Below are 19,520 nucleotides of genomic sequence, written 5' to 3' on the forward strand. Positions count from 1 at the left end.
ACACTTCTTACAGAACTCTTCAAATTCCTTCTTGCAAAACTCTCCACCATTATCTGTCCTTAGCACCTTTATCTTCTTCTCTGTCATGTTTTCCACCAAAGCCTTAAATTATTTAAACCTATCAAATACTTCAGATTTCTTCTTAGGGAAATATATCCATGCATTCCTTGAGAATTCATCTATAAATGATACATAGTACACATACTTACCTAGATGGAACCAACACAGGTCCAAACACATCATTGTGCACAAGCTCTAATATATGTTTCACCCTCTTAGCACCAAAGGGGAAACTCACCCGATTATGCTTCCCATATACGCAATTTCACATAAATCAAAATCCAAAGAGAAATTAGACATACCTTCTACCATACCATTACCATGAAGTGTTTGAAAGTCCTTCTCTTGAATATGTCCAAGCCTTTGATGTCATAGCATGGTCTTTTCTCCAAAGACCACTAGATTTTATGCTCCAATTTTAGGAACCATAGAACTATTGCACCCATCAATAACAGTGCTACCCTGAAGCTTGTACAAAGTTCCAATTCGAACTCCCCATATCAATACCAGTGCTCCCCGAACCATCTTGTAGGTATCTTTCTCGAACGCTATTTTTACACCTGCATCATCCATCTTGCTTACAGAAATCATATTTATGGCCAATGAAGGAATATGCAGAACACCCGGAAGTGTTCTAAACCTTCCACCTTGCAATTTCAACTTGACTTTTCCGCGACCAATGATTATAGCCTTCCTATCATCCCCTAAGAAGACATCACCACCATCATATTTCTCATACTCGCAGAACCACTCTCTATGGGGAGTGAAGTGAAAGGATGCACCTAAGTCAATCAACCATGCCTCATGATCTACATCTGTACTTGAAGAAGAAGCCAAGTACACATCCCCACCTTCATCTGAGACAGTTTTCACCTCTGCAAAAGGAGCATCATCAGATCCCTTTCCTTTCTCAAGAGCTTTAGATTTATAGTCCCTTTTGAAGTGTCCTTCCTTTCTGCATTTCCATCACACCTTTACAGGTTTTCCTGGAGATTTAGATCTCCCTCTAGATTTATATCTCCCACTCAATGACTTATTTTTGTTTCTATTTTGTGACCATCCTAGTACAGACAAGGAATCACCATTCTGGCCCTCCATATTTTTCCATCTCATCTCCTCCGACAGCAAGGATAAGACTATTTCTTCAAACTGCAAGGCAGTTGCATTGCTACCTATTGCAACAACCAAACTATCCCATGAATCTAGTAGAGAACACAACAAACTGATGCACTTATCTTCATCTGAAGTTTTAATATCAACAGCGAATAACTGGCTTACCACAGTATTAAATGCGTTCAGATGCCCTATCACCAAGTCTCCATCTTTCATCCTCATGTTATACAGCTTTTTCCCGTAGGAATAGTTTATTCACCAAAGACTTAGATTGGTACGAAGTCCCTAACTTGTCCCACAAAGCCTTCGTCGAAGCTTCCCCTAATACATTCAGCAACTTTAAATCTAAGACACACAATCGTATTGTTCTCTTTGTTTTCAAATCCAACTTCACCCAGTCTTCAGCTGACATTATTGTTGGTTTAGTACTCGGATTTACCATGATCCATTGATCTTTATCCACCAGCAAATCCTCCATCTTGAGAAACTCTGACCATTAAATTTTTTGATCTCTATATTTCCACTACTTAACATCTTCTTTCACCACGAGAATCGATCCCACAGATCTCCCACCAAACAGAGTCTACCACAGGCGCAAGGAAAACTCTTCAGCAGCAAAGGCGTCCCCTTAAAGCCGAAACAACTCTGATACAAAATGTCGGTTTTAACCCCGTACATAAATTACTTGCATACGAATTCTAAAAACAAAAAATATAACACACACCCAATGTGGGGTAGTCGTCGAAAGAATATAACACACACCCAACAATAATTATGGTGCATGTCAATCTAATGGTGCCACATTAGCCATGTGTTACTACACACACAAAGGCATGGATTCATATTTGTGACCATAACATATCAATGTGTTGATTCTCTATATGAGGATTTTATCATGTTATGTAGTGAGCAATTATCAAGTCGTCACAACACATGGTTCTATGGGAAAACCTTTGACAATCATTACTCACATCCATGATGTACTTATTATAGTAGGGAACACCATTGATATAGCACGTCAATATAATCACCCCATATAAACAGATCACCTTACATGTAACACACCTTGAATATGCAAGTAGTTAGACATGGCTTCCCACCAAGACCATATTTTTTATGTGCTTCAAGTGTTGGAACACTCTGATGTATCATATGAGAAACTCAATACATGGTTGCTCTGTTGTGCCATTATTCATTGTTTTAAGATGGTACCTTAGGGTGTCCATGTCTTCATCAAGTAATCAATCACATCAATGCGCCTTAATAGAAATAGAGCATCAACATGTCTATTTATCTTTGTTTCATTGAATATATCTATAACATAATTTATTAGTCTATTAACATTTAAATTATTTCAAATTTGAATGTGTTTGTTATGTCAAGCAACATCTTACAACCCCTTACTTTGATGATACCATAGTGAAGGAATGGATTACACAAGAGAATTCCCCAAAAACTATTAATGATTCTACATGTCAGGGACAACATCTCTTATGGTGAGTAATGATCTCATCCAATTGTTGATTCAACATTAGGATCAAAATCATCGGAATTTAAAAATTATCGAGGAACATTAGTTCTCACCATCTAAGAATGATATACATTTCATTATAGAATTATCTAAAAGGTGGGATGATGCTCCCAATGTCCTAGAGGTACCTTCAAACATTGTTGTAGAAACACATATGTAACACATGGTAAAGTAAAGCATATCATAAATAATATCTAAACTAATTATGTATACACTTTTATTACAATTGTGATTTTAAATATATTTTTCTCTTAAATTTCACCAAACTCCCTCAACCTCACATTTTAGCTCTATATTTATTATACAAATAATTTATCAAAACCTCAAAGAATTAACTTATTGTGAGCCCCAAGGGTTCCTTCAAATGTGATATCTCTCCCATAAAGTTTAAGAGCTCATAATTTAAATTCTATTAGTCCCCTTGAGGTTAGGCTTGATATTAAGGTGTGTTGTTTATCCCATTTACCACCCATGATCATGAGGAAGTACTTGAAAGGTTACTCTTAGAATAAATAAATAAATTTATTATAAAAGGCTTCCATAGCTAAATCCAAATAATATGATCAAACTATGATATTTCACTTATTAATTATGAAAAAATTTAACCACTAATAAATAATAATAATAATTAAAAAAAAATGTATCTTCTCTTTTTGTATTATATTGTTTTTAACATATACTTTTGATTGTGATTTTGTTTTTCTTGTTTTGTTTTTTTTTCCATTAGTTAAACAGAGCGTGTAGGATTTGTGAAAATAAGGTGATGTGATAGTGCTCACTACACTTTGATTTCCCAAATGAAATGTTTGCTCTTAATGTGTTGGTGCACCAAGTAAAAAGGCTAGACAATAGTGAAAGTCATCATGAACATTTAATAGAGCAATATATACACATCATTGGGTATTGAATAATGTCCCATCTCTAATATGTAGTGGATACTCAATATGTTAAAATCTTAAAAAGCATCCTAAAAGACAAAATTTGTGAATATTGTATGTTAATTCTTCTTAAATGTCTAAGAATATAGAATGATAATAGAACTCCATATTTGGGTGTCTAAGAATATAGAATGATAATAAAACTCCATATTTGAATGTCATTGGTAAATTATGTTAATATTGACAAAAATATCCATTGAATTTTGTGATAAAAAATTTCAAGATTTGAATTTTTTTGTTTTTAATTAAATGAATTTTATATGTGAAATTCATTGAACTTGATCCACTTATAATACCAAAGGTTATTCGCAAGTTAGAGTTGGGAACATTAATGTGACGACATTCCATTTCAATTACTAGACCATAGTTCAATGTATTTCAATCTCATCTTCACTCTCTTATTATGTTCTCTTTTTAAGTTACAAGTTATCTTACTATTGTAAGATAACTCTAAGTTGGGATTTTGTTTGACATTAAAACTCGCCTTCTAGATGTGTATGTGTTGCGTTGTGAAGAACCACATATGCATAACAATTGTGGGATATAAATGCGTGATTTATAAGGACCCACTCCAAAGTCTTCATCCATGGTGACATTGATTTTGGTGTGCAAGTCCCCAAGTTGATGTGATGGAAATTGTCTTATAATATTAAGATCAATAAAGTTTTAGATGTTTACGTGCGTCACATTGTGAAGAACCACATATGCATAACAATTGCATGATATAAATGCATGATTTATAAGGACCCACTCCAAAGTCTTCATCAATGGTGACATTGACTTTTGGTGAGCAAGTCCCCAAATTGATGTGATAGAATCTATCTTATAATATTAGCATCAATAAAGTTTTAAATGCCATGCATTGTGAAGCTTATTTAATTTGACATCTATATTGGTATCATCTCTATCTATATGATATTGCAAATTATTTTACTACCAACCTAGATCCATTTTTAACTTCGGATCTACCAAGAGGGATCAAATCACTCTAAAAGAGGTTTGTATATCAAGAGATTTGATCCCTTTAGGCACTTGGTAGATCTAGAATTAATATGGATCTAGACTAGTCTATTTTCTCCCTTTAAATAAGCTATATTCCACATGAATACCATGGGTTCTCAATACCATGGCCCATTTTTATTTTTTCTTATTATTTTATTTTTATAGGGTTTTTTTTACCTAGTTCAAATGTTTATATTACATTGTATTAATCTTTTGATTTAATTTTATTTTTACTTTATGGAATTTGAATTGATCAAAATGTTAAACATTATTAGATCTTAGACTTTTGTGATCCATATTGTAAATGAGAATGTCTTTTAGATTAATCACATCACTAAGATTTGATGACGTTTCCAACCAACTAATGTGGTTCATCCTCAAGACAAAGGTTAATCTTTTTTATTTTATTTTTAGTTTTGTGTAATTTCACTAACTCAAAATGTTATATTGATAATTATAATTATTAATTATTTTATTTTATTTTTTAACTTGATTTAATTTTTATTTTACTTTATTTTGACAGAGTCAATCTTTATCAGCATTCCAACATCTCCCCTCTACATGTTTGCTTTTAGATTTAATTTAGAAGATATAAGATAATGGTATTAATAAGTCATGATATTGGCCCATTATATTGTAAAAAAAACTATTTGCAAATTAATAATATCTATGTTAAAATAAAAGTAAAAATACATGATTAAAAATCTTATTATACTGCAAATTTATTATAAAAATTAAGATTTTATGTGTTTATTAATTAAAATTAAATATGACTATTGAATAATTTTTTACACCAATACATTCCCATACCTTTTCGTTTGTAGATTTGATTTAAAAAATAAAATTTCTTGTTGCACATGGGAAACTTGCTCCACATCCCTTAATTGTTTACTACCAAAAACTAAAGAGGTCTAGCAAAGATTCAGAAAGATTCCTTAACAGTTTTAAAGATGGTGGAATACATTGTATCCCAACTAGCACCCAAGTTAACACTCATGTATTTTCAGTTATCCAACCTTAACCATTTTAAAGATAGTGGGATACATTGTATCCCAACTAGCACCCAAGCTAACACTCATGCATTATCAGTTATCCAAAATATTCAATTTAATATCCCAACCATAAAAATATTAAAACAAACTAGCACCCAAGCTAACACTCATGTATTATCAGTTATCCAAAATATTCAATTTAACATCCCAACCATAAAAATATTAAAACATGTTTGAATAATATTATTATTGTACTTAAAAAAATTAAGTTAAAAAATGATTACATTAACCATTTCAACTTGATAAGAATGTAATCATTTCAACTTGATAAGAATGTATGCCCTATATATCTACTTTTTTAGATATTGTAATATCCATGTAAATAAAGTTTGATATCTAAGAATTCCTACGTTATTAAGTGGCATGGTAGCCCTATTTACATAATCACTGTTTTCAATTACATAAACATAAATGTGGTCCATCTGGAATATGGATCAATGCCATAAGCTCTTGCATCGACTAAATGACGCATCATAAACATGTAAAGGCCTCTTCATAAAGAAGATATAAACCTCCAGGAGTCAAAACCCAAGTTATGCTACGCACTACACCGTCTTTCCTCTATAATTCCCTAGGAACACTTAGTTGTAACTGAAAAAAAAATCACTAATTCCAAAGTGTTTAGATATAGCTTTATAGGGATGAGATGCAGGACACTGGTTTCACCGACAAAGACTTTGGCCCACTCTACGAGAAACTAATTTCTAACATTTTGAAAAGCCTTGGAAATAAAGTCCAGTGCAGAAACAGTGTGGTTTCCCACCATTAATATTTTTAATTAGGAAATTACATAAATGACTGCGTGATGGCAGGCCAGAGTTTAAACAACTGGAACAATGGAGTCTTCAAGGATTGCACCATAGAGAACTTTTAAGATAAGCAAGGGCTAGAACAATATGTCTGCAAACAATGATAAAGGGGAACCTAAACCATCGGTTTTACCGAAAAGCACTTTTTGGCAATAGAGAACTTTGTCGTCTGAAAAATATTCTTGATGAATATCATCTCTACCAAGATATGTCAGTAGCATTTGATTGTGAAACCAACTTTTGCATCTATTCATTTTCATCTGACCAGCATTTTTACTGGATTCCTTTTGTCAATTTTATAAACCATGTGAATTGTAACAAATTTAATGCTACTCATAAAATGAACATCATCCCATAAGGTTTACCACAATATCACTAACCAAGCGAATGATATCTGTAAGTTAGTGAGAGGCGTTTGTGGGACAGTCATCGTGAGCTACACTCATGCATCCACAACACTATAAAACAATGCCACAGCCAGATATTCCGAATTATCCGGATTAACAGTGTGCAGTATTGCATTTGGCAGTCGTTCGAGATAGGTCTCTTATTTGTTTCATCAAGTTCCATTCTGTACGAAATCATTACCTTCCACTGATTTAAAAATTTGGGTATTTTAACATTTAAATGATTGGTATATCCTCCTTGCATATCTTATTGCCATGACCAGATGGCCCTCACAACAGGTAACTTGGACATTTATCAAATTAATTCCATTTTTTCTGTGAATTGTTACGCATTTTGCAATTTGGTGTACAATATATCCACTCCTTGATGCATACAATCATCAAAATACATGCTTACCAAGAAACAATTAACATAACCATTGTGAACAAAATGAATTAGCTGGTTAGCCATAGTCACTGATTCTTGCCTCTCATAAGCAGGATTTATGGCCTTCATACCCTACTATGTTTTTATTTTACATGTTAAAGCAACCAAAGTTGGTTGAAATAAAATAAGGGGAGTTGAAACCCACAGTGAGAGAACAAAATACAGGAACACTGCTACTGTTATGGCTACTAAAATTAGCATAAAAGAATCATCAACATACAAATAAATGTTGAAATCCTATTTTGCCTACAATCCTGGGATGGGTATCAGACAGCAACGACAGCAGGAAGCTTCCCTCACCAAAGCATCATTATCCTTGCAAAGAAAACATGCTGTAAATTAAACACCCTGCAAAATGCACAGGCTGCAGCCCATCACCAATTTGAAGAAGAACTTGTGTTTTAGACAATGATTTCGAAGCTCGTCCAACTTTGGAACCAAATGAAAGCAGATTTCCTTTGAATCTACTCCATATGAACTTAAATCTACACTCAAGGATGATCATGGGAACGATAGACAAAGATGATTCACCCCACACTTGACCACAACAATCATATCTTCTAGTGATCATATGAAATACAAGATTCTACCGATTTCTTGTGATATGAACTGAATCCCTGCCAGGATATATTAAAATAGCTTAACAGAAAACAAAGAATTACCTGTTCTTGTTTGTGGAGCACATCTTTTGTGATTTACAACTCCATTTGTATTAATGGACTGAACTGTCCAATAGCAACTACCTGAAAATTGAAATACCTGGAAACACTGAAAAATAACAACAAATGAGCTGTGAGCAACAGATGTATTTCTAGCTTTTAGGCTTTAGCAGAGATAGCAGGAATCATTACTATATACCTCAACATAGTGACACCTCATGCTGCCGTTAGAATATCCAGCCAAGCTCGCTAGAAAAAAAAAATTACAAAAATGTCGCAACCATCCAAAAATGTAGCACAACCCAATAGACTATAAGGCCCATCCTTGCTGTAGGTTGTCGCATTAGCATACGCCCACCTGAAACCCTGGTTCATAAGACATTTATTTCCAGCTTCGTCAAAGCGTGAAAGGAATTGAAAACAATTTGTTCAAATGGAAGAAAGTATCTTTTAAAAGTTACCAGATCCCATCAATCCGGTCCGCTAGTGATCTTGTAGACTTCGGAATGATCCCAGTTGATGTGAGTGACTTGAAAACATGACCTGTTACAATCAACAGAGAATGAATGTAGTAAGTTATTGCTAGTAGTAATCTTAACTTGTATTGCACAGTAAGCAGGGAACAACAGTTTTAACATTATAAAATCAAGTACAAAAAACCTTTCTCATCATCTTCACGGTCTGAAGTTGACTTATCAGAGTCCATGTCTATATTAAGTGCAAGATGATCACTAGAAGCCTTGCGTGTACTACGGACATGGGGTGCCACAGGAACTGAAGAAACTGAATTCTTGCTTGATTGTCCCTGCCATGGATAGAGAGACATTATTTCAAAATTTAAAGGGAAAAACAGTGACAACAAAAACACCAACAGAGAGAGAGAGCTTATCATAGGCATTTTATAGTTGTTGGGAGACCAAAATATGCATATTATTTGTAGCAACGTGCAACTGCATTGCCAAGTGCACAACACATGCAAACCACCCTCCAAATAAACCCCAAAACACCAACAGAAAAGACAACGCACTAACAAGAGAGAACTCCTATGCTTTAATAAACATGTCACTATTTTGGAACTCTCAAACAAGTTATGGGGCAGATTTTGGAGTTTCAATGTAGCACACACATTACAGTAAAGTAGTTGTTTAATGGTTGACAAAGTATGAAGAACATAAGCTATGAAACTTCATAAAAAGAGCTAGAAACTATATTATAATGTATACATTAGTACGTGCGCATCATACTATGAAGGAAACACCATCAATTGCAGAAGAATGTTCCCATAAGCTAAATTAACATCTCTATTCAGGACCCTTCCACAAGAGGAACACCCTTGTATCTCTCAATAACAACATTGCTAGAAGCAACCATCAATAAATGAAGGAGTCTTTGGAGTTCCAATAACCAGAAGGCAGAAGATAATTTATCTAATAGTTGGCAAGACAGAAAGCTGAGCTTTATGGCATTACTGTAAGAGCTTGTTATTAACAATTTAGAGAAACTTCTTTATTTCAAAAAACTTGCCTTGACTCTAGACCCAAGATATCATCACTGATGCCTTCAAACCAATGTTGTGAACATCGGGATAAAATCAGCAAAGGGCCCGGAAAACCAAAAATTGTAAAAATCGTAACGGTAAAAATCAGCAAAACATCGGCAAAATCAAGATACCATCAAAATATCCGTAAAAATCAGCAAACATCAGCTAGGACAAAAAATCGTGATTTTAAGATAAAATCGGGATGTTATCGAGATGTTTGCAACACTGCTTCAAACATAATAAAATAGTATTATGAGCATCTAACAACATGGATGAACATATAAAATGCCCTTGATGAACCATTACGCTGATTTGTATGGCTCAACTAGCCCTTCTGGACCCATATGGCAGAATGGAGGGGTCATCTTGTCTGTCATACATGTAGTATCATAGTATGTATGATAGTATGTTGAATAGAACGTAAATATATAAATAAATAACAAGTATAATTGATAATTATGAAAGGACATGTCTGTTAGTTGGGACATGACTATTTATGAAAGGGCATCCCACCAAGCATTTATACAGGGCCCTCATTGGTAACCAAACCATATCAATTATTCATACCTTTCTTCAATATATATTTATTTATCCTAAAAGGATACTTTTATATTCCAAGTATTTTGGTTATTCTATTCAAGCCAGGTTTGACTATCACATTTTGTATCAGAACTTTGTTCTTTGATCCTGACGTTTGGCCATCGACTCTTGGTCAAAATTTTGTTGTCGTTGGCTACTTAATTGCAGGCTTTTAGCCACACAGATTTTTGAAGTTTCTCCATTCTACGGTCTTCTTGACACTCAGGCCCTTGAACATTAAGAGAAATAAAATAAAATAAAAAAATTATATAGTTATCATTCTAAAATCTGATCCTATATAGGTTGTACCCTCGCTCAATAGTTGTTGTTGATTCCACCATCGATTCTGGCGTGCAAGCCATCATCCGTGTAGCCATCATTCACACATTCCTTTTACCATACAAATCTTGAGTGTAGATTGTCCGCACATCTGTCCATATTACCGTATTTTCTATTGACCATAAATGATCAACATGTGCCAGGTCATACCGTCTGTACCTATCCATTCATTGACTAATCATTTAAGGCACTGCATACAATTGATATGTTGTCATCCATACCGCTATTATACAACTCCATCGTCATCCGCTTATGCTCCATATAGATAATTTACTACCACCATCTGCAGTACTATTTCTCTACGTGTGCAACATCCACTGTGTCCATACATCATCACATCTGTACATCCTCGACCACCTGACATTCCACCCGTCGAATTACATCCATATGGTTTCCGTATGAAAACCCTTATCCCATACAGCTGCCCTAAAATGTAACCATTTCGAAGAATAGTCGTTTCTATTGTATAATTCAAAGGTTTAGAAAAAATAGAAAAACCCATTATACATTTGTTTCTATTGTATAATTCAAGGGTTTTAAAAAAAGAAAAATCCATTATACAAGGGGAATTATACTTGGAAAAATAAAGCATATTTTAAGGAGTTTTATAAGTTTAAAATAAAAAGGTATTTAAAATTCTTAAGGAGACTTATTTATAAAAGAGGAAAAGCCTTTAAGTTAAAAGGTGAAAAAGAGATATTATATCATTAAAATCTTCAAATACATTCAAGTGAAGGTAATTGTAAGTGGAAAGGTATTTGTCAATAGAATTATTGAGGTGAAGTCGTGATTTTTGAGCTCATTAAAATTTGAAAAAATACTTAGGAGATATATTAGCCATCTATATAGTTATAAAAAATATGAGACATTTCAAAATGAAGGAAAGAAGATTCTCTCATAAAGGTGGCATGATCTCACCGTATGGATTATGTACATGAAAGTGAATATTCAAGGAATAGTTATAAAAAAAAAAAATGAGACATTTCAAAATGAAGGAAAGAAGATTCTCTTATAAAGGTGGCATAATCTCACTAATGGATTATGTATATGAAAGTGAATATTCAAAGAAAATAGATTAATATCCTTATTAGTGAGAATCGTGAGGAAAATTACATTTACGTCAATTTGGCAAATCAATTATTAATTCCATAATCAAATATAATTGAGAATAAAAATGTTTTTTATTTCAAAGCATGATACAACATTAAAGACTTGCAAGTAAGATTTGATGATTATGAATGTATATCTCAATTCAATATTGTAACTACATTTGAAGAAAAGATCGACATAATTCTCAGTTCACCCTGGTTTGAAAAAATGGATACCTTCATGTTAAACATTGAGGAAAAAAAATTGACATTTCCCTATAGAAGAAGATGACGACATTTCAAGCAACATTGCAAACATTGTTATTGGGATAAAATCAGCAAGGGTCCAGAAAACCAAAAAATCATAAAAATCATGAAAATATAAATTCAATGGATAAAAAATTTAGAAATTAACAATGAAGACGTTCTCATAAGCTTTGATATTGTATCTCTTTATACCAAAATACCAGTGGATGAAGCCATTGATGTAATGAAATCCTTAACAGATAAGGAGAAGGTAGATTTAATAAGATTATGCCTCAAATCCACATATTTCAGCTATAAAGGGAGGATCTATGCCCAGACCCATGGAGTGGCTATGTGCACACCATTATCTCTGATCATAGCCAGCATCTACATGGATCTTTCAGCTATAAAGGGAGGATCTATGCCCAGACCCATGGAGTGGCTATGGGCACACCATTATCTCCGATCATAGCCAGCATCTACATGGATCATTTTGAAGCAAGAGCGCTTAGCTCTTTCCCAATGACTCCAGATGAACAGAAAAGATATGTTGACAACATATTTGCAAAATGGAAGCATGGGAAAGATAAATTGGATGAATTTCTCAATTACATTAATAACCTTTCAAAACACATCAAGTTCACTGTCGAAATCAAGAAAGGCAACCAATTAGCATTTTTAGATGTCCTCCTCACCAAAAAAAATGGCAAGATAGGGCACCGGGTATATAGAAAGAAAATACATATAGCCAGATACCTTCATGCAGACTCCCATCACCATCTGAAGCTAAAAGTTGGTATCATTAAAACCCTTGCAACCAGAGCTAACAGAATATCAAACTCACAGCATACGAACCATGAATTGATCCATCTTTGTAATGTCTTTACAAAAAATGGATACCAAGGAAGCACTGTAAACAAAGCTATCCAACATGCCGTAAGAGGAAATTCTAGAAGAAATCTTGTAAATGTCCCCAAGATCACATTGCCTTATATCAAAGGAACTACAGACCAGATAGCTAAAATTTTAAAGAAGCAAAACATTATAGTGGCATTCTCTCCTCCAAACTCCATAAGGAAAACTATTGACTCAATTAAAGACACTGTGGATTCCAAACTTCAAAAAGGAGTATATATGATCCCTTGTTCTTGCGTCAAAGAATACATAGGCGACACAGGAAGATCCATGCTCACCAGACTAAAGGAGCATGTGGCAGATATAGCAAGAGAGGGGACGTCAAAATCTATTGACAAATCAAAGCATGTAGTTATTAGGGTTTTGATTCCTCTTTTCATGATAATTACTTGTGATATATGTTGGTTTCTTGTTAAAATTGGCAACTAGGGCCAAATTCCACCTTGGTACAACTCATTTGATGGAGATGATGATTGCATTAAATTCCTCTTTTCGAGAGGACCAAAATTGATATAAAGATCGTCTAATTTGGACAAATAGAAGTGTGATTTTGAATTTATGCTCACACATGTCCAAATTGTTCAGATCGGCCACATCATCATGTAGGCTCATGAAGCCCAATGGACATGACTCTTCACTCTCAATGACTTGTATAAGTACAAGTGACTTCTTACCTCATTTGGCATCATCATCACTCACACATTCTTCTATCCTCTCATTGGTTTGTATAGCTATTGGACAGCTTCGCTCTCTCACACGTGTGGCAAGAAGGATGAGTTTTTGGACTGAATTGCAAGGCCGTAAATTTCAAGAGCTGACCAAGTTTGACCAGCATTGACCAGGGACACTTTGACATGTTTTGACTGTGATTTTTGGAAGGTTATTTATGTTTCTCTAGGCCACATTTCTGGTCACAAAAATTGAGAAGATCTGGGTAGTTTGACCAACGCTAACTTCAGGGTTGACTGCATCTTTGACCGCAGAAAATTATAGCAGATTCTCTCCTTTGATCGAATTTCACTACACTGTTTTGGGTTGATTTTGATAAACAAGGAAGGTCGAATTTGATTGAGGTTGACTAAGCTCAAGGAGGCAAGTTTGACAGCTACGTTGACCATCTTTGACTTTCTGGTTGGGGCTCAAGTTTGACTGTAGTTAACTACATAATTGTCAGGGTTGTTTTGACTTTGATTTGGCAAGTCAATTTTTGTACTCTCTCTCTCTGTTGAACATTTGATATAATAAGAAGAAGATTTGATCAAAGGGTTTTCCCCACATTTGGGTTTTTCCCTGGCATCCGCCAAATCTGGTGTCCTCTTGTCTTGGCTTGTCTTTTGCATTTTGTTTCATGTTCTATCTACTTTCACTGTCAATGTGATTAATGGTTAATGTGATTTCTATTGGAAAACTAAATTGAAATTGTCATTGAGTTGCTAAAGGAACATTGAATTAATTGTGCTATGCATAGAACATACCATTGTTATCTAAAATTAACATCGTATCAGAGCACAAGTGAAGACAAAGCCCAAGCAAGAGAGAAAAAAAGCAATCACTAAGAGATATTTGTTGGACAAGAACGAATCTTACTTCAAAATTGAGGATAAGCCCAAGGACGAATTTGACTATCATGCATGGAAGATGACTTTGGACTTGACTTTGGAAGAGCATGATCCCATGGACTATGTGAAGGGAAGAGTGGTGGAGCCTAATTCAAATGCACCTACTGCTACAAAGACTAAATACAAGAAAGGTGAGGTCAACGCTAAGAAAATTATCAAAGACTCCATTCAAAAGGATTTGGTTGCCTATATTTTTGATTTGGAAACATCTAAGGAGATGTATGATAAGTTGGTTGGGATGTTCAAAGTAAACAATGCAAATCAAATCCTCTTTCTCAAGAACAAGTTGGATAAAGCAAAGTCTATCCAATCCTACTTCATGAGGATCACACAAATCAAGAATGACCTTTTATCTATTGGAGAAGTTACTGCTGACAGGGAGCTCACTCTCATTGCACTTGGAGGTCTTCCAAGATCATGGTATGTGTTTAACAAAACCATTCTAAACAATGACAAGATTCCTAGTTTTGATGAATTATTGGCTGGATGCACTCAAGAAGAAACAAGGATGATGGAGAGAGACAAACCCTCAAATGGAAATGAACTCACTGCCTTCTCCGCTCATGCTAAGAGGAAGAATAATGTTGGTCCAAGAAGACAAGGTTAGGGATTCAAGTAGGGATTCAAAGAAGGAAGAATAGGAAGGTGATACAATTGCTATAGGTTTGGTCATTATGCTAGAGAGTGTCCTCACAAGAAGGATACTCCAAGGGTTGACAACGACAACAACAACAACAACAAAGGCAATGGAAATCAAAGGAACAACATGTTCAACAATAAAGGAAAGAGGAATGCTCCCACTACTCGATATGAAAATGGTCGACCTACCAAAAGGACAAGAAATTTCGGGTATGAAGAAAGTAATGTTGTAGAAAAACAAAAGGAATTTTATCTTATTTCCACTCTATCTATTGCCTCTCATCCGGATACTTTGGATCATTGGTTGATTGATAGTGAAGCCTCAAGGCACTTCACTGGGTACAAGGAGACCCTCTCAAATTTGGCTAAAAAGAAGACTAATTTGGAGATCATACTTGGAGATAATGTCGCCTAGCCCGTGAAAGGGATAGGTATTGTCACTCTTCACTTAAATCAAGGTCAAACCATTCATCTACAAGAAGTATTGTATGTGCTCGATTTGAAGAAGAACTTGGTGACTATTTCTGCGATGGAAGATAAAGGCTTCAAGGTAGCATTCATTGACAGAAAGGTACGTATTTGGTAAAAAACCCTAAAGATGCATTTACGCTTGGATTTAGGGTTGAAGGTCTCTATCAAGTTGGAGGAAGTCCTTTGGGAGCCTTAACTTGTGATACTTCTCTTCAATCTGAATTATGGCACTGAAGATTTTCTCACCTTCATTACAAAGCCTTACCTGGGGTAAGGAAGTTGGTCACAGGTATGCCCTAGTTCAACAAGAATCATGAAGGAGTTTAGCACAGTTGTGCAATTGGAAAACTTACAAGGGGACCATTCCCTTCATACTGATATTATTCAATTGGTACATTCTGACATATCTAGTATGTTGGTTGTAACATCATTGGAAGGATACTTATACTATGTAATTTTTGTGGATGACTTCTCTCGCAAAACATGGATATATTTCTTGAAGAAGAAGGATGAAGTGTTCAAATGGTTCCGTTCTTTCAAAGCCTTGGTGAAAAATCAAACAGGGAGGAAGATCAAAATATTAAGGACCAACAATGGAACCAAATATGAATCACATGAATTCAATGACTTTTGTAGAGAGGTTGGCATTAAGAGGGAGACAACAGTTCCATACACTCCCGAGTAAAATGGAGTTACTGAAAGAAAGATTCAAACAATTATGGAAGCCACCCGTGCCATGCTACATGATCAAGGTCTACCAAAGTTCTTATGGGGAGAAGTTGCAAACACTGACGTATATGTTCAAAATAGGAACCCACATCAAGCACTGGATTTCAAGACACCCGAAGAAGTTTTCACTAGTAAGAAGCCTGACGTTTCTCATTTTAGAATATTTGGTTGCCCGTGTATTTTCATGTGCCTAAAGAGAAAAGAAACAAGTTAGAAGCACCTGGAAATAAAGGTATATTTGTGGGCTACAGTGAAAATTCAAAGGCATATAGAATCTATGTGCCTAGACAAAGAGATGTGGAAGTAAGCCATGATGTCACCTTCGATGAAGACAATGCCCTTGGGAAGGTCGGAGATCTCCCCGTTCCAAGGAAATATAATGATGGTGCTACAGAAAAGCAGGATGAATCTCCAACAAATGAGCTTATGCTCGATGGATCCCATGGAGCCTACAGAAAGTGTTGTTGGGCCCAAATTGGCAAACCCTTCTGAGTATTGACAACTTGTGGGGGCCCTGATGTTCTTGGTAAACTCTTGACCAAATAAATGCTTCGTTGTGAATATGTTGAGTCAATTTATGATTGAGCCTCATCACATACATTGGGTTGCTACTAAGAATCTCTTGAGATATCTCTGTGGCACAATCAACTATGGACTGAGATACACTACCGGGAATTTGAGGCTACATGGATATACTGATGCTGACTAGGCTGGCAGTGTGGTAGATCATAAGAGTATGTCTGGAAGTTGCTTCTCACTAGGGTCTGCTTCAATTTCTTGGATGAGCAGGAAGCAGAAATCAGTTGCTCTAAGCACCGCAGAGGTCAAATACATTACTGCTAGTATGGCCTGTTTTGAAGCTATTTGGTTGAGGAAGATCTTTAGTGGGCTATTTGAGCATGTGTTGGATACCACCGTGATATACTACGACAACCAGAGTGGGATTCGCCTTTCAAAGAATCCTGTGTTCCACAACCGCTCCAAGCACATTGATATTAAGTACCACTTTATCTAGTATATGGTACAATGGAGAGCAATAAGGCTCCATCACATCGGGACTGATGAGCAAGTCGCAGACATCCTCACGAAGCCCTTAGGGAAGGTCAAATTCTTAGCCTTCCGAGAGAGACCTGGAGTCATCGCAGCCCGCTTGAGTTGGACATTAAGCTATGAGAGCTCTTGGGGGCTTGGGCTACTTCTTGGAGCTATGAGTGACCATAGGGTGAGTGGTTCACCTTCCCCTATGATACCCTGTGATGACATGAGTGTAGGGTGAGTGGTTCACCTTCCCCTACGATTGATGACACGTGTGTAGGGTGAGTCGTTCACCTTCCCCTACGATTGACATATGCATAGGATGAGTGGTTCACCTTCTCCTATGGCATATGAGCAAGATGAGTGCTTCACCTTCTCCTGTTGATGCCCCAGCATACATCCTACCCATGTAGTCCAGGGCTCATGGGAAGTACCTCTCATCTTGCCAATGAGCTGGGAAAAGTGGATAGGGACCATAGCACTACCGATGGATGCATCGTTTACTATCGTACTCCCTATATCTAGGATGCATGGTGTCCCACAACTACTTGATCTGGGATCAAGACTGACTTTTGTGAGTGGAGAGTAGTAAGGTCTTGTGACCCACTCTCGACCAATTCTTCCTCATTATTCATACCATTGTTCAGCAGAGCAAAGATGAGATGAGATACGAAGATGGTTCATGATGACAAGATGGCATGATGATCAATGGATGAATTGGCAGGTGGAATTCTCCCTAGTTGAGAGGGAATGTTAAAATTGGAAACTTGGGCCAAATTCCTCCTTGGGACAACTCATTTGATGGAGATGGTGATTGCATTAAATTCCTCTTTTCAAGAGGGCCAAAATTGATATAAAAATCATCTAATTTGGACAAGCAAAAGTGTGATTTTGAATTTATGCCCACATGTGCAAATTGTGCAGGTCAACCACATCATCATGTAGGCTCATGAAGCCCAAAGGACATGACTCTTCACCCTCAACAACTTGTATAAATACAAGTGACTTTTCACCTCAATTGGCATCATCATCACTCACACATTCTTCTCTCCTTCTCTCATTGGTTCGTACAACTATTGGACAGCTTCTCTCTTTCACATGTGTGGCAAGGACGAATTTTTGGATTGAATTGCAAGGCCGAAAATGTCAAGCGCTGACTAAGTTTGACCAGCGTTGACCAAGGACTTTTTGACCTGTTTTGACTGCGATTTTTGGAGGGTTATTTTTATTTCTCTAGGCCGCATTTCTGGGGACAAAAATCGAGAAGATTTGGGCAATTTGACCAGCGTTGACTTCAGGGTTGATTGCATCTTTGATTGTAGAAAATTATAGCAGATTCTCTCTCCTTTGACTGAATTTGACTAGACTGTTTTAGGCTGATTTTGATCAACAAGGAAGGTCGAATTTGACTGAGGTTGACCGAGCTCAAGGAGGCAAGTTTGACAGCTACATTGACCATCTTTGACTTTCTAGTTAAGGCTGAAGTTTGACTGTACTTGGCTACAGAATTGGGAGGGTTGTTTTAACTTTGAAGATTTGAACATTTGATATAATAATAAGAAGATTTGATCAAAGGGTTTCCCCACATTGGGGTCTTACCCTGACATCTGCCATATCTGGTGTCCTCTTGTCTTGGCTTGTTTTCTGCATTTTGTTTCATGTTCTATCTACTTCTACTATCAATGTGATTAATGGTTAATGTGATTGCTATTGGAAAACTAAATGGAAATTGTCATTAGGCTGCTAAAGGAACATTGAAGTAATTGTGCTAAGCATAGAACATACCATTGTTATGTAAAATTAACACTTGTTTTACTTCTTTATTATGTTATCTTTCATCAAGCAATTACCAATTCAAAAATGCATGAAGATCACAAGAAAAAGAGACACAAGATGTGTTAGAAAATTAGAAAGGCAAAAAGATTTTCTTATATAGATAATTGCTTGTGATTCTTTTATCTTTATGTTCTTTTATTTTTTAGTTCATCAAACAATTACGAAAACAATAACACAAGGGCAACAGATGTAGGCGGACAGCCAAGGAAAAACCCCTATATCTAAGGGAAAACCCAGTCAACAATTCGTCCTTCAACAGTTTCTCGAGATAATCCAAGACTCTAGACCCAAACAGAGACTTCCTCCACACCAAGTCATCCATCAATCCTTCTTGTAGATGATAACCCTTCAAAAGTAACTTCAACCTAGCAGCATCAGCAGCAGCTTCGACCCAGTAGCAGCATCAACCTAGCAACAATAGCTTCGACCAGACTAGAAAAACGTTGATCTCCCTGATACACCTCAGAAGTGAGTGAGAGTTGTCCC

At 35.8% G+C, this 19,520-nt stretch overlaps 1 protein-coding gene across 1 annotated transcript in view; it reads right to left on the reverse strand.

The window, feature by feature from the left end:
* Window positions 1–8,004: 8,004 nt before the first annotated feature.
* Window positions 8,005–19,520, reverse strand: part of LOC149183976 (trans-Golgi network-localized SYP41-interacting protein 1-like) — a 102,650-nt gene continuing 91,134 nt past the window's right edge. Inside the window, 4 exon segments of the mRNA XM_089415170.1 lie at window positions 8,005–8,107; window positions 8,198–8,364; window positions 8,460–8,541; window positions 8,659–8,803. Of these exon segments, the coding sequence (XP_089271296.1) occupies window positions 8,262–8,364; window positions 8,460–8,541; window positions 8,659–8,803 (330 nt within the window). The 3' untranslated portion in view covers window positions 8,005–8,107; window positions 8,198–8,261.

This window comes from Pinus tabuliformis, chromosome 3_2 (genome assembly GCF_031772625.1).
Source record: "Pinus tabuliformis cultivar Carrire ecotype Pingquan chromosome 3_2, CPIR1, whole genome shotgun sequence".
NCBI classification, from domain to species: Eukaryota; Viridiplantae; Streptophyta; class Pinopsida; order Pinales; family Pinaceae; genus Pinus; species Pinus tabuliformis.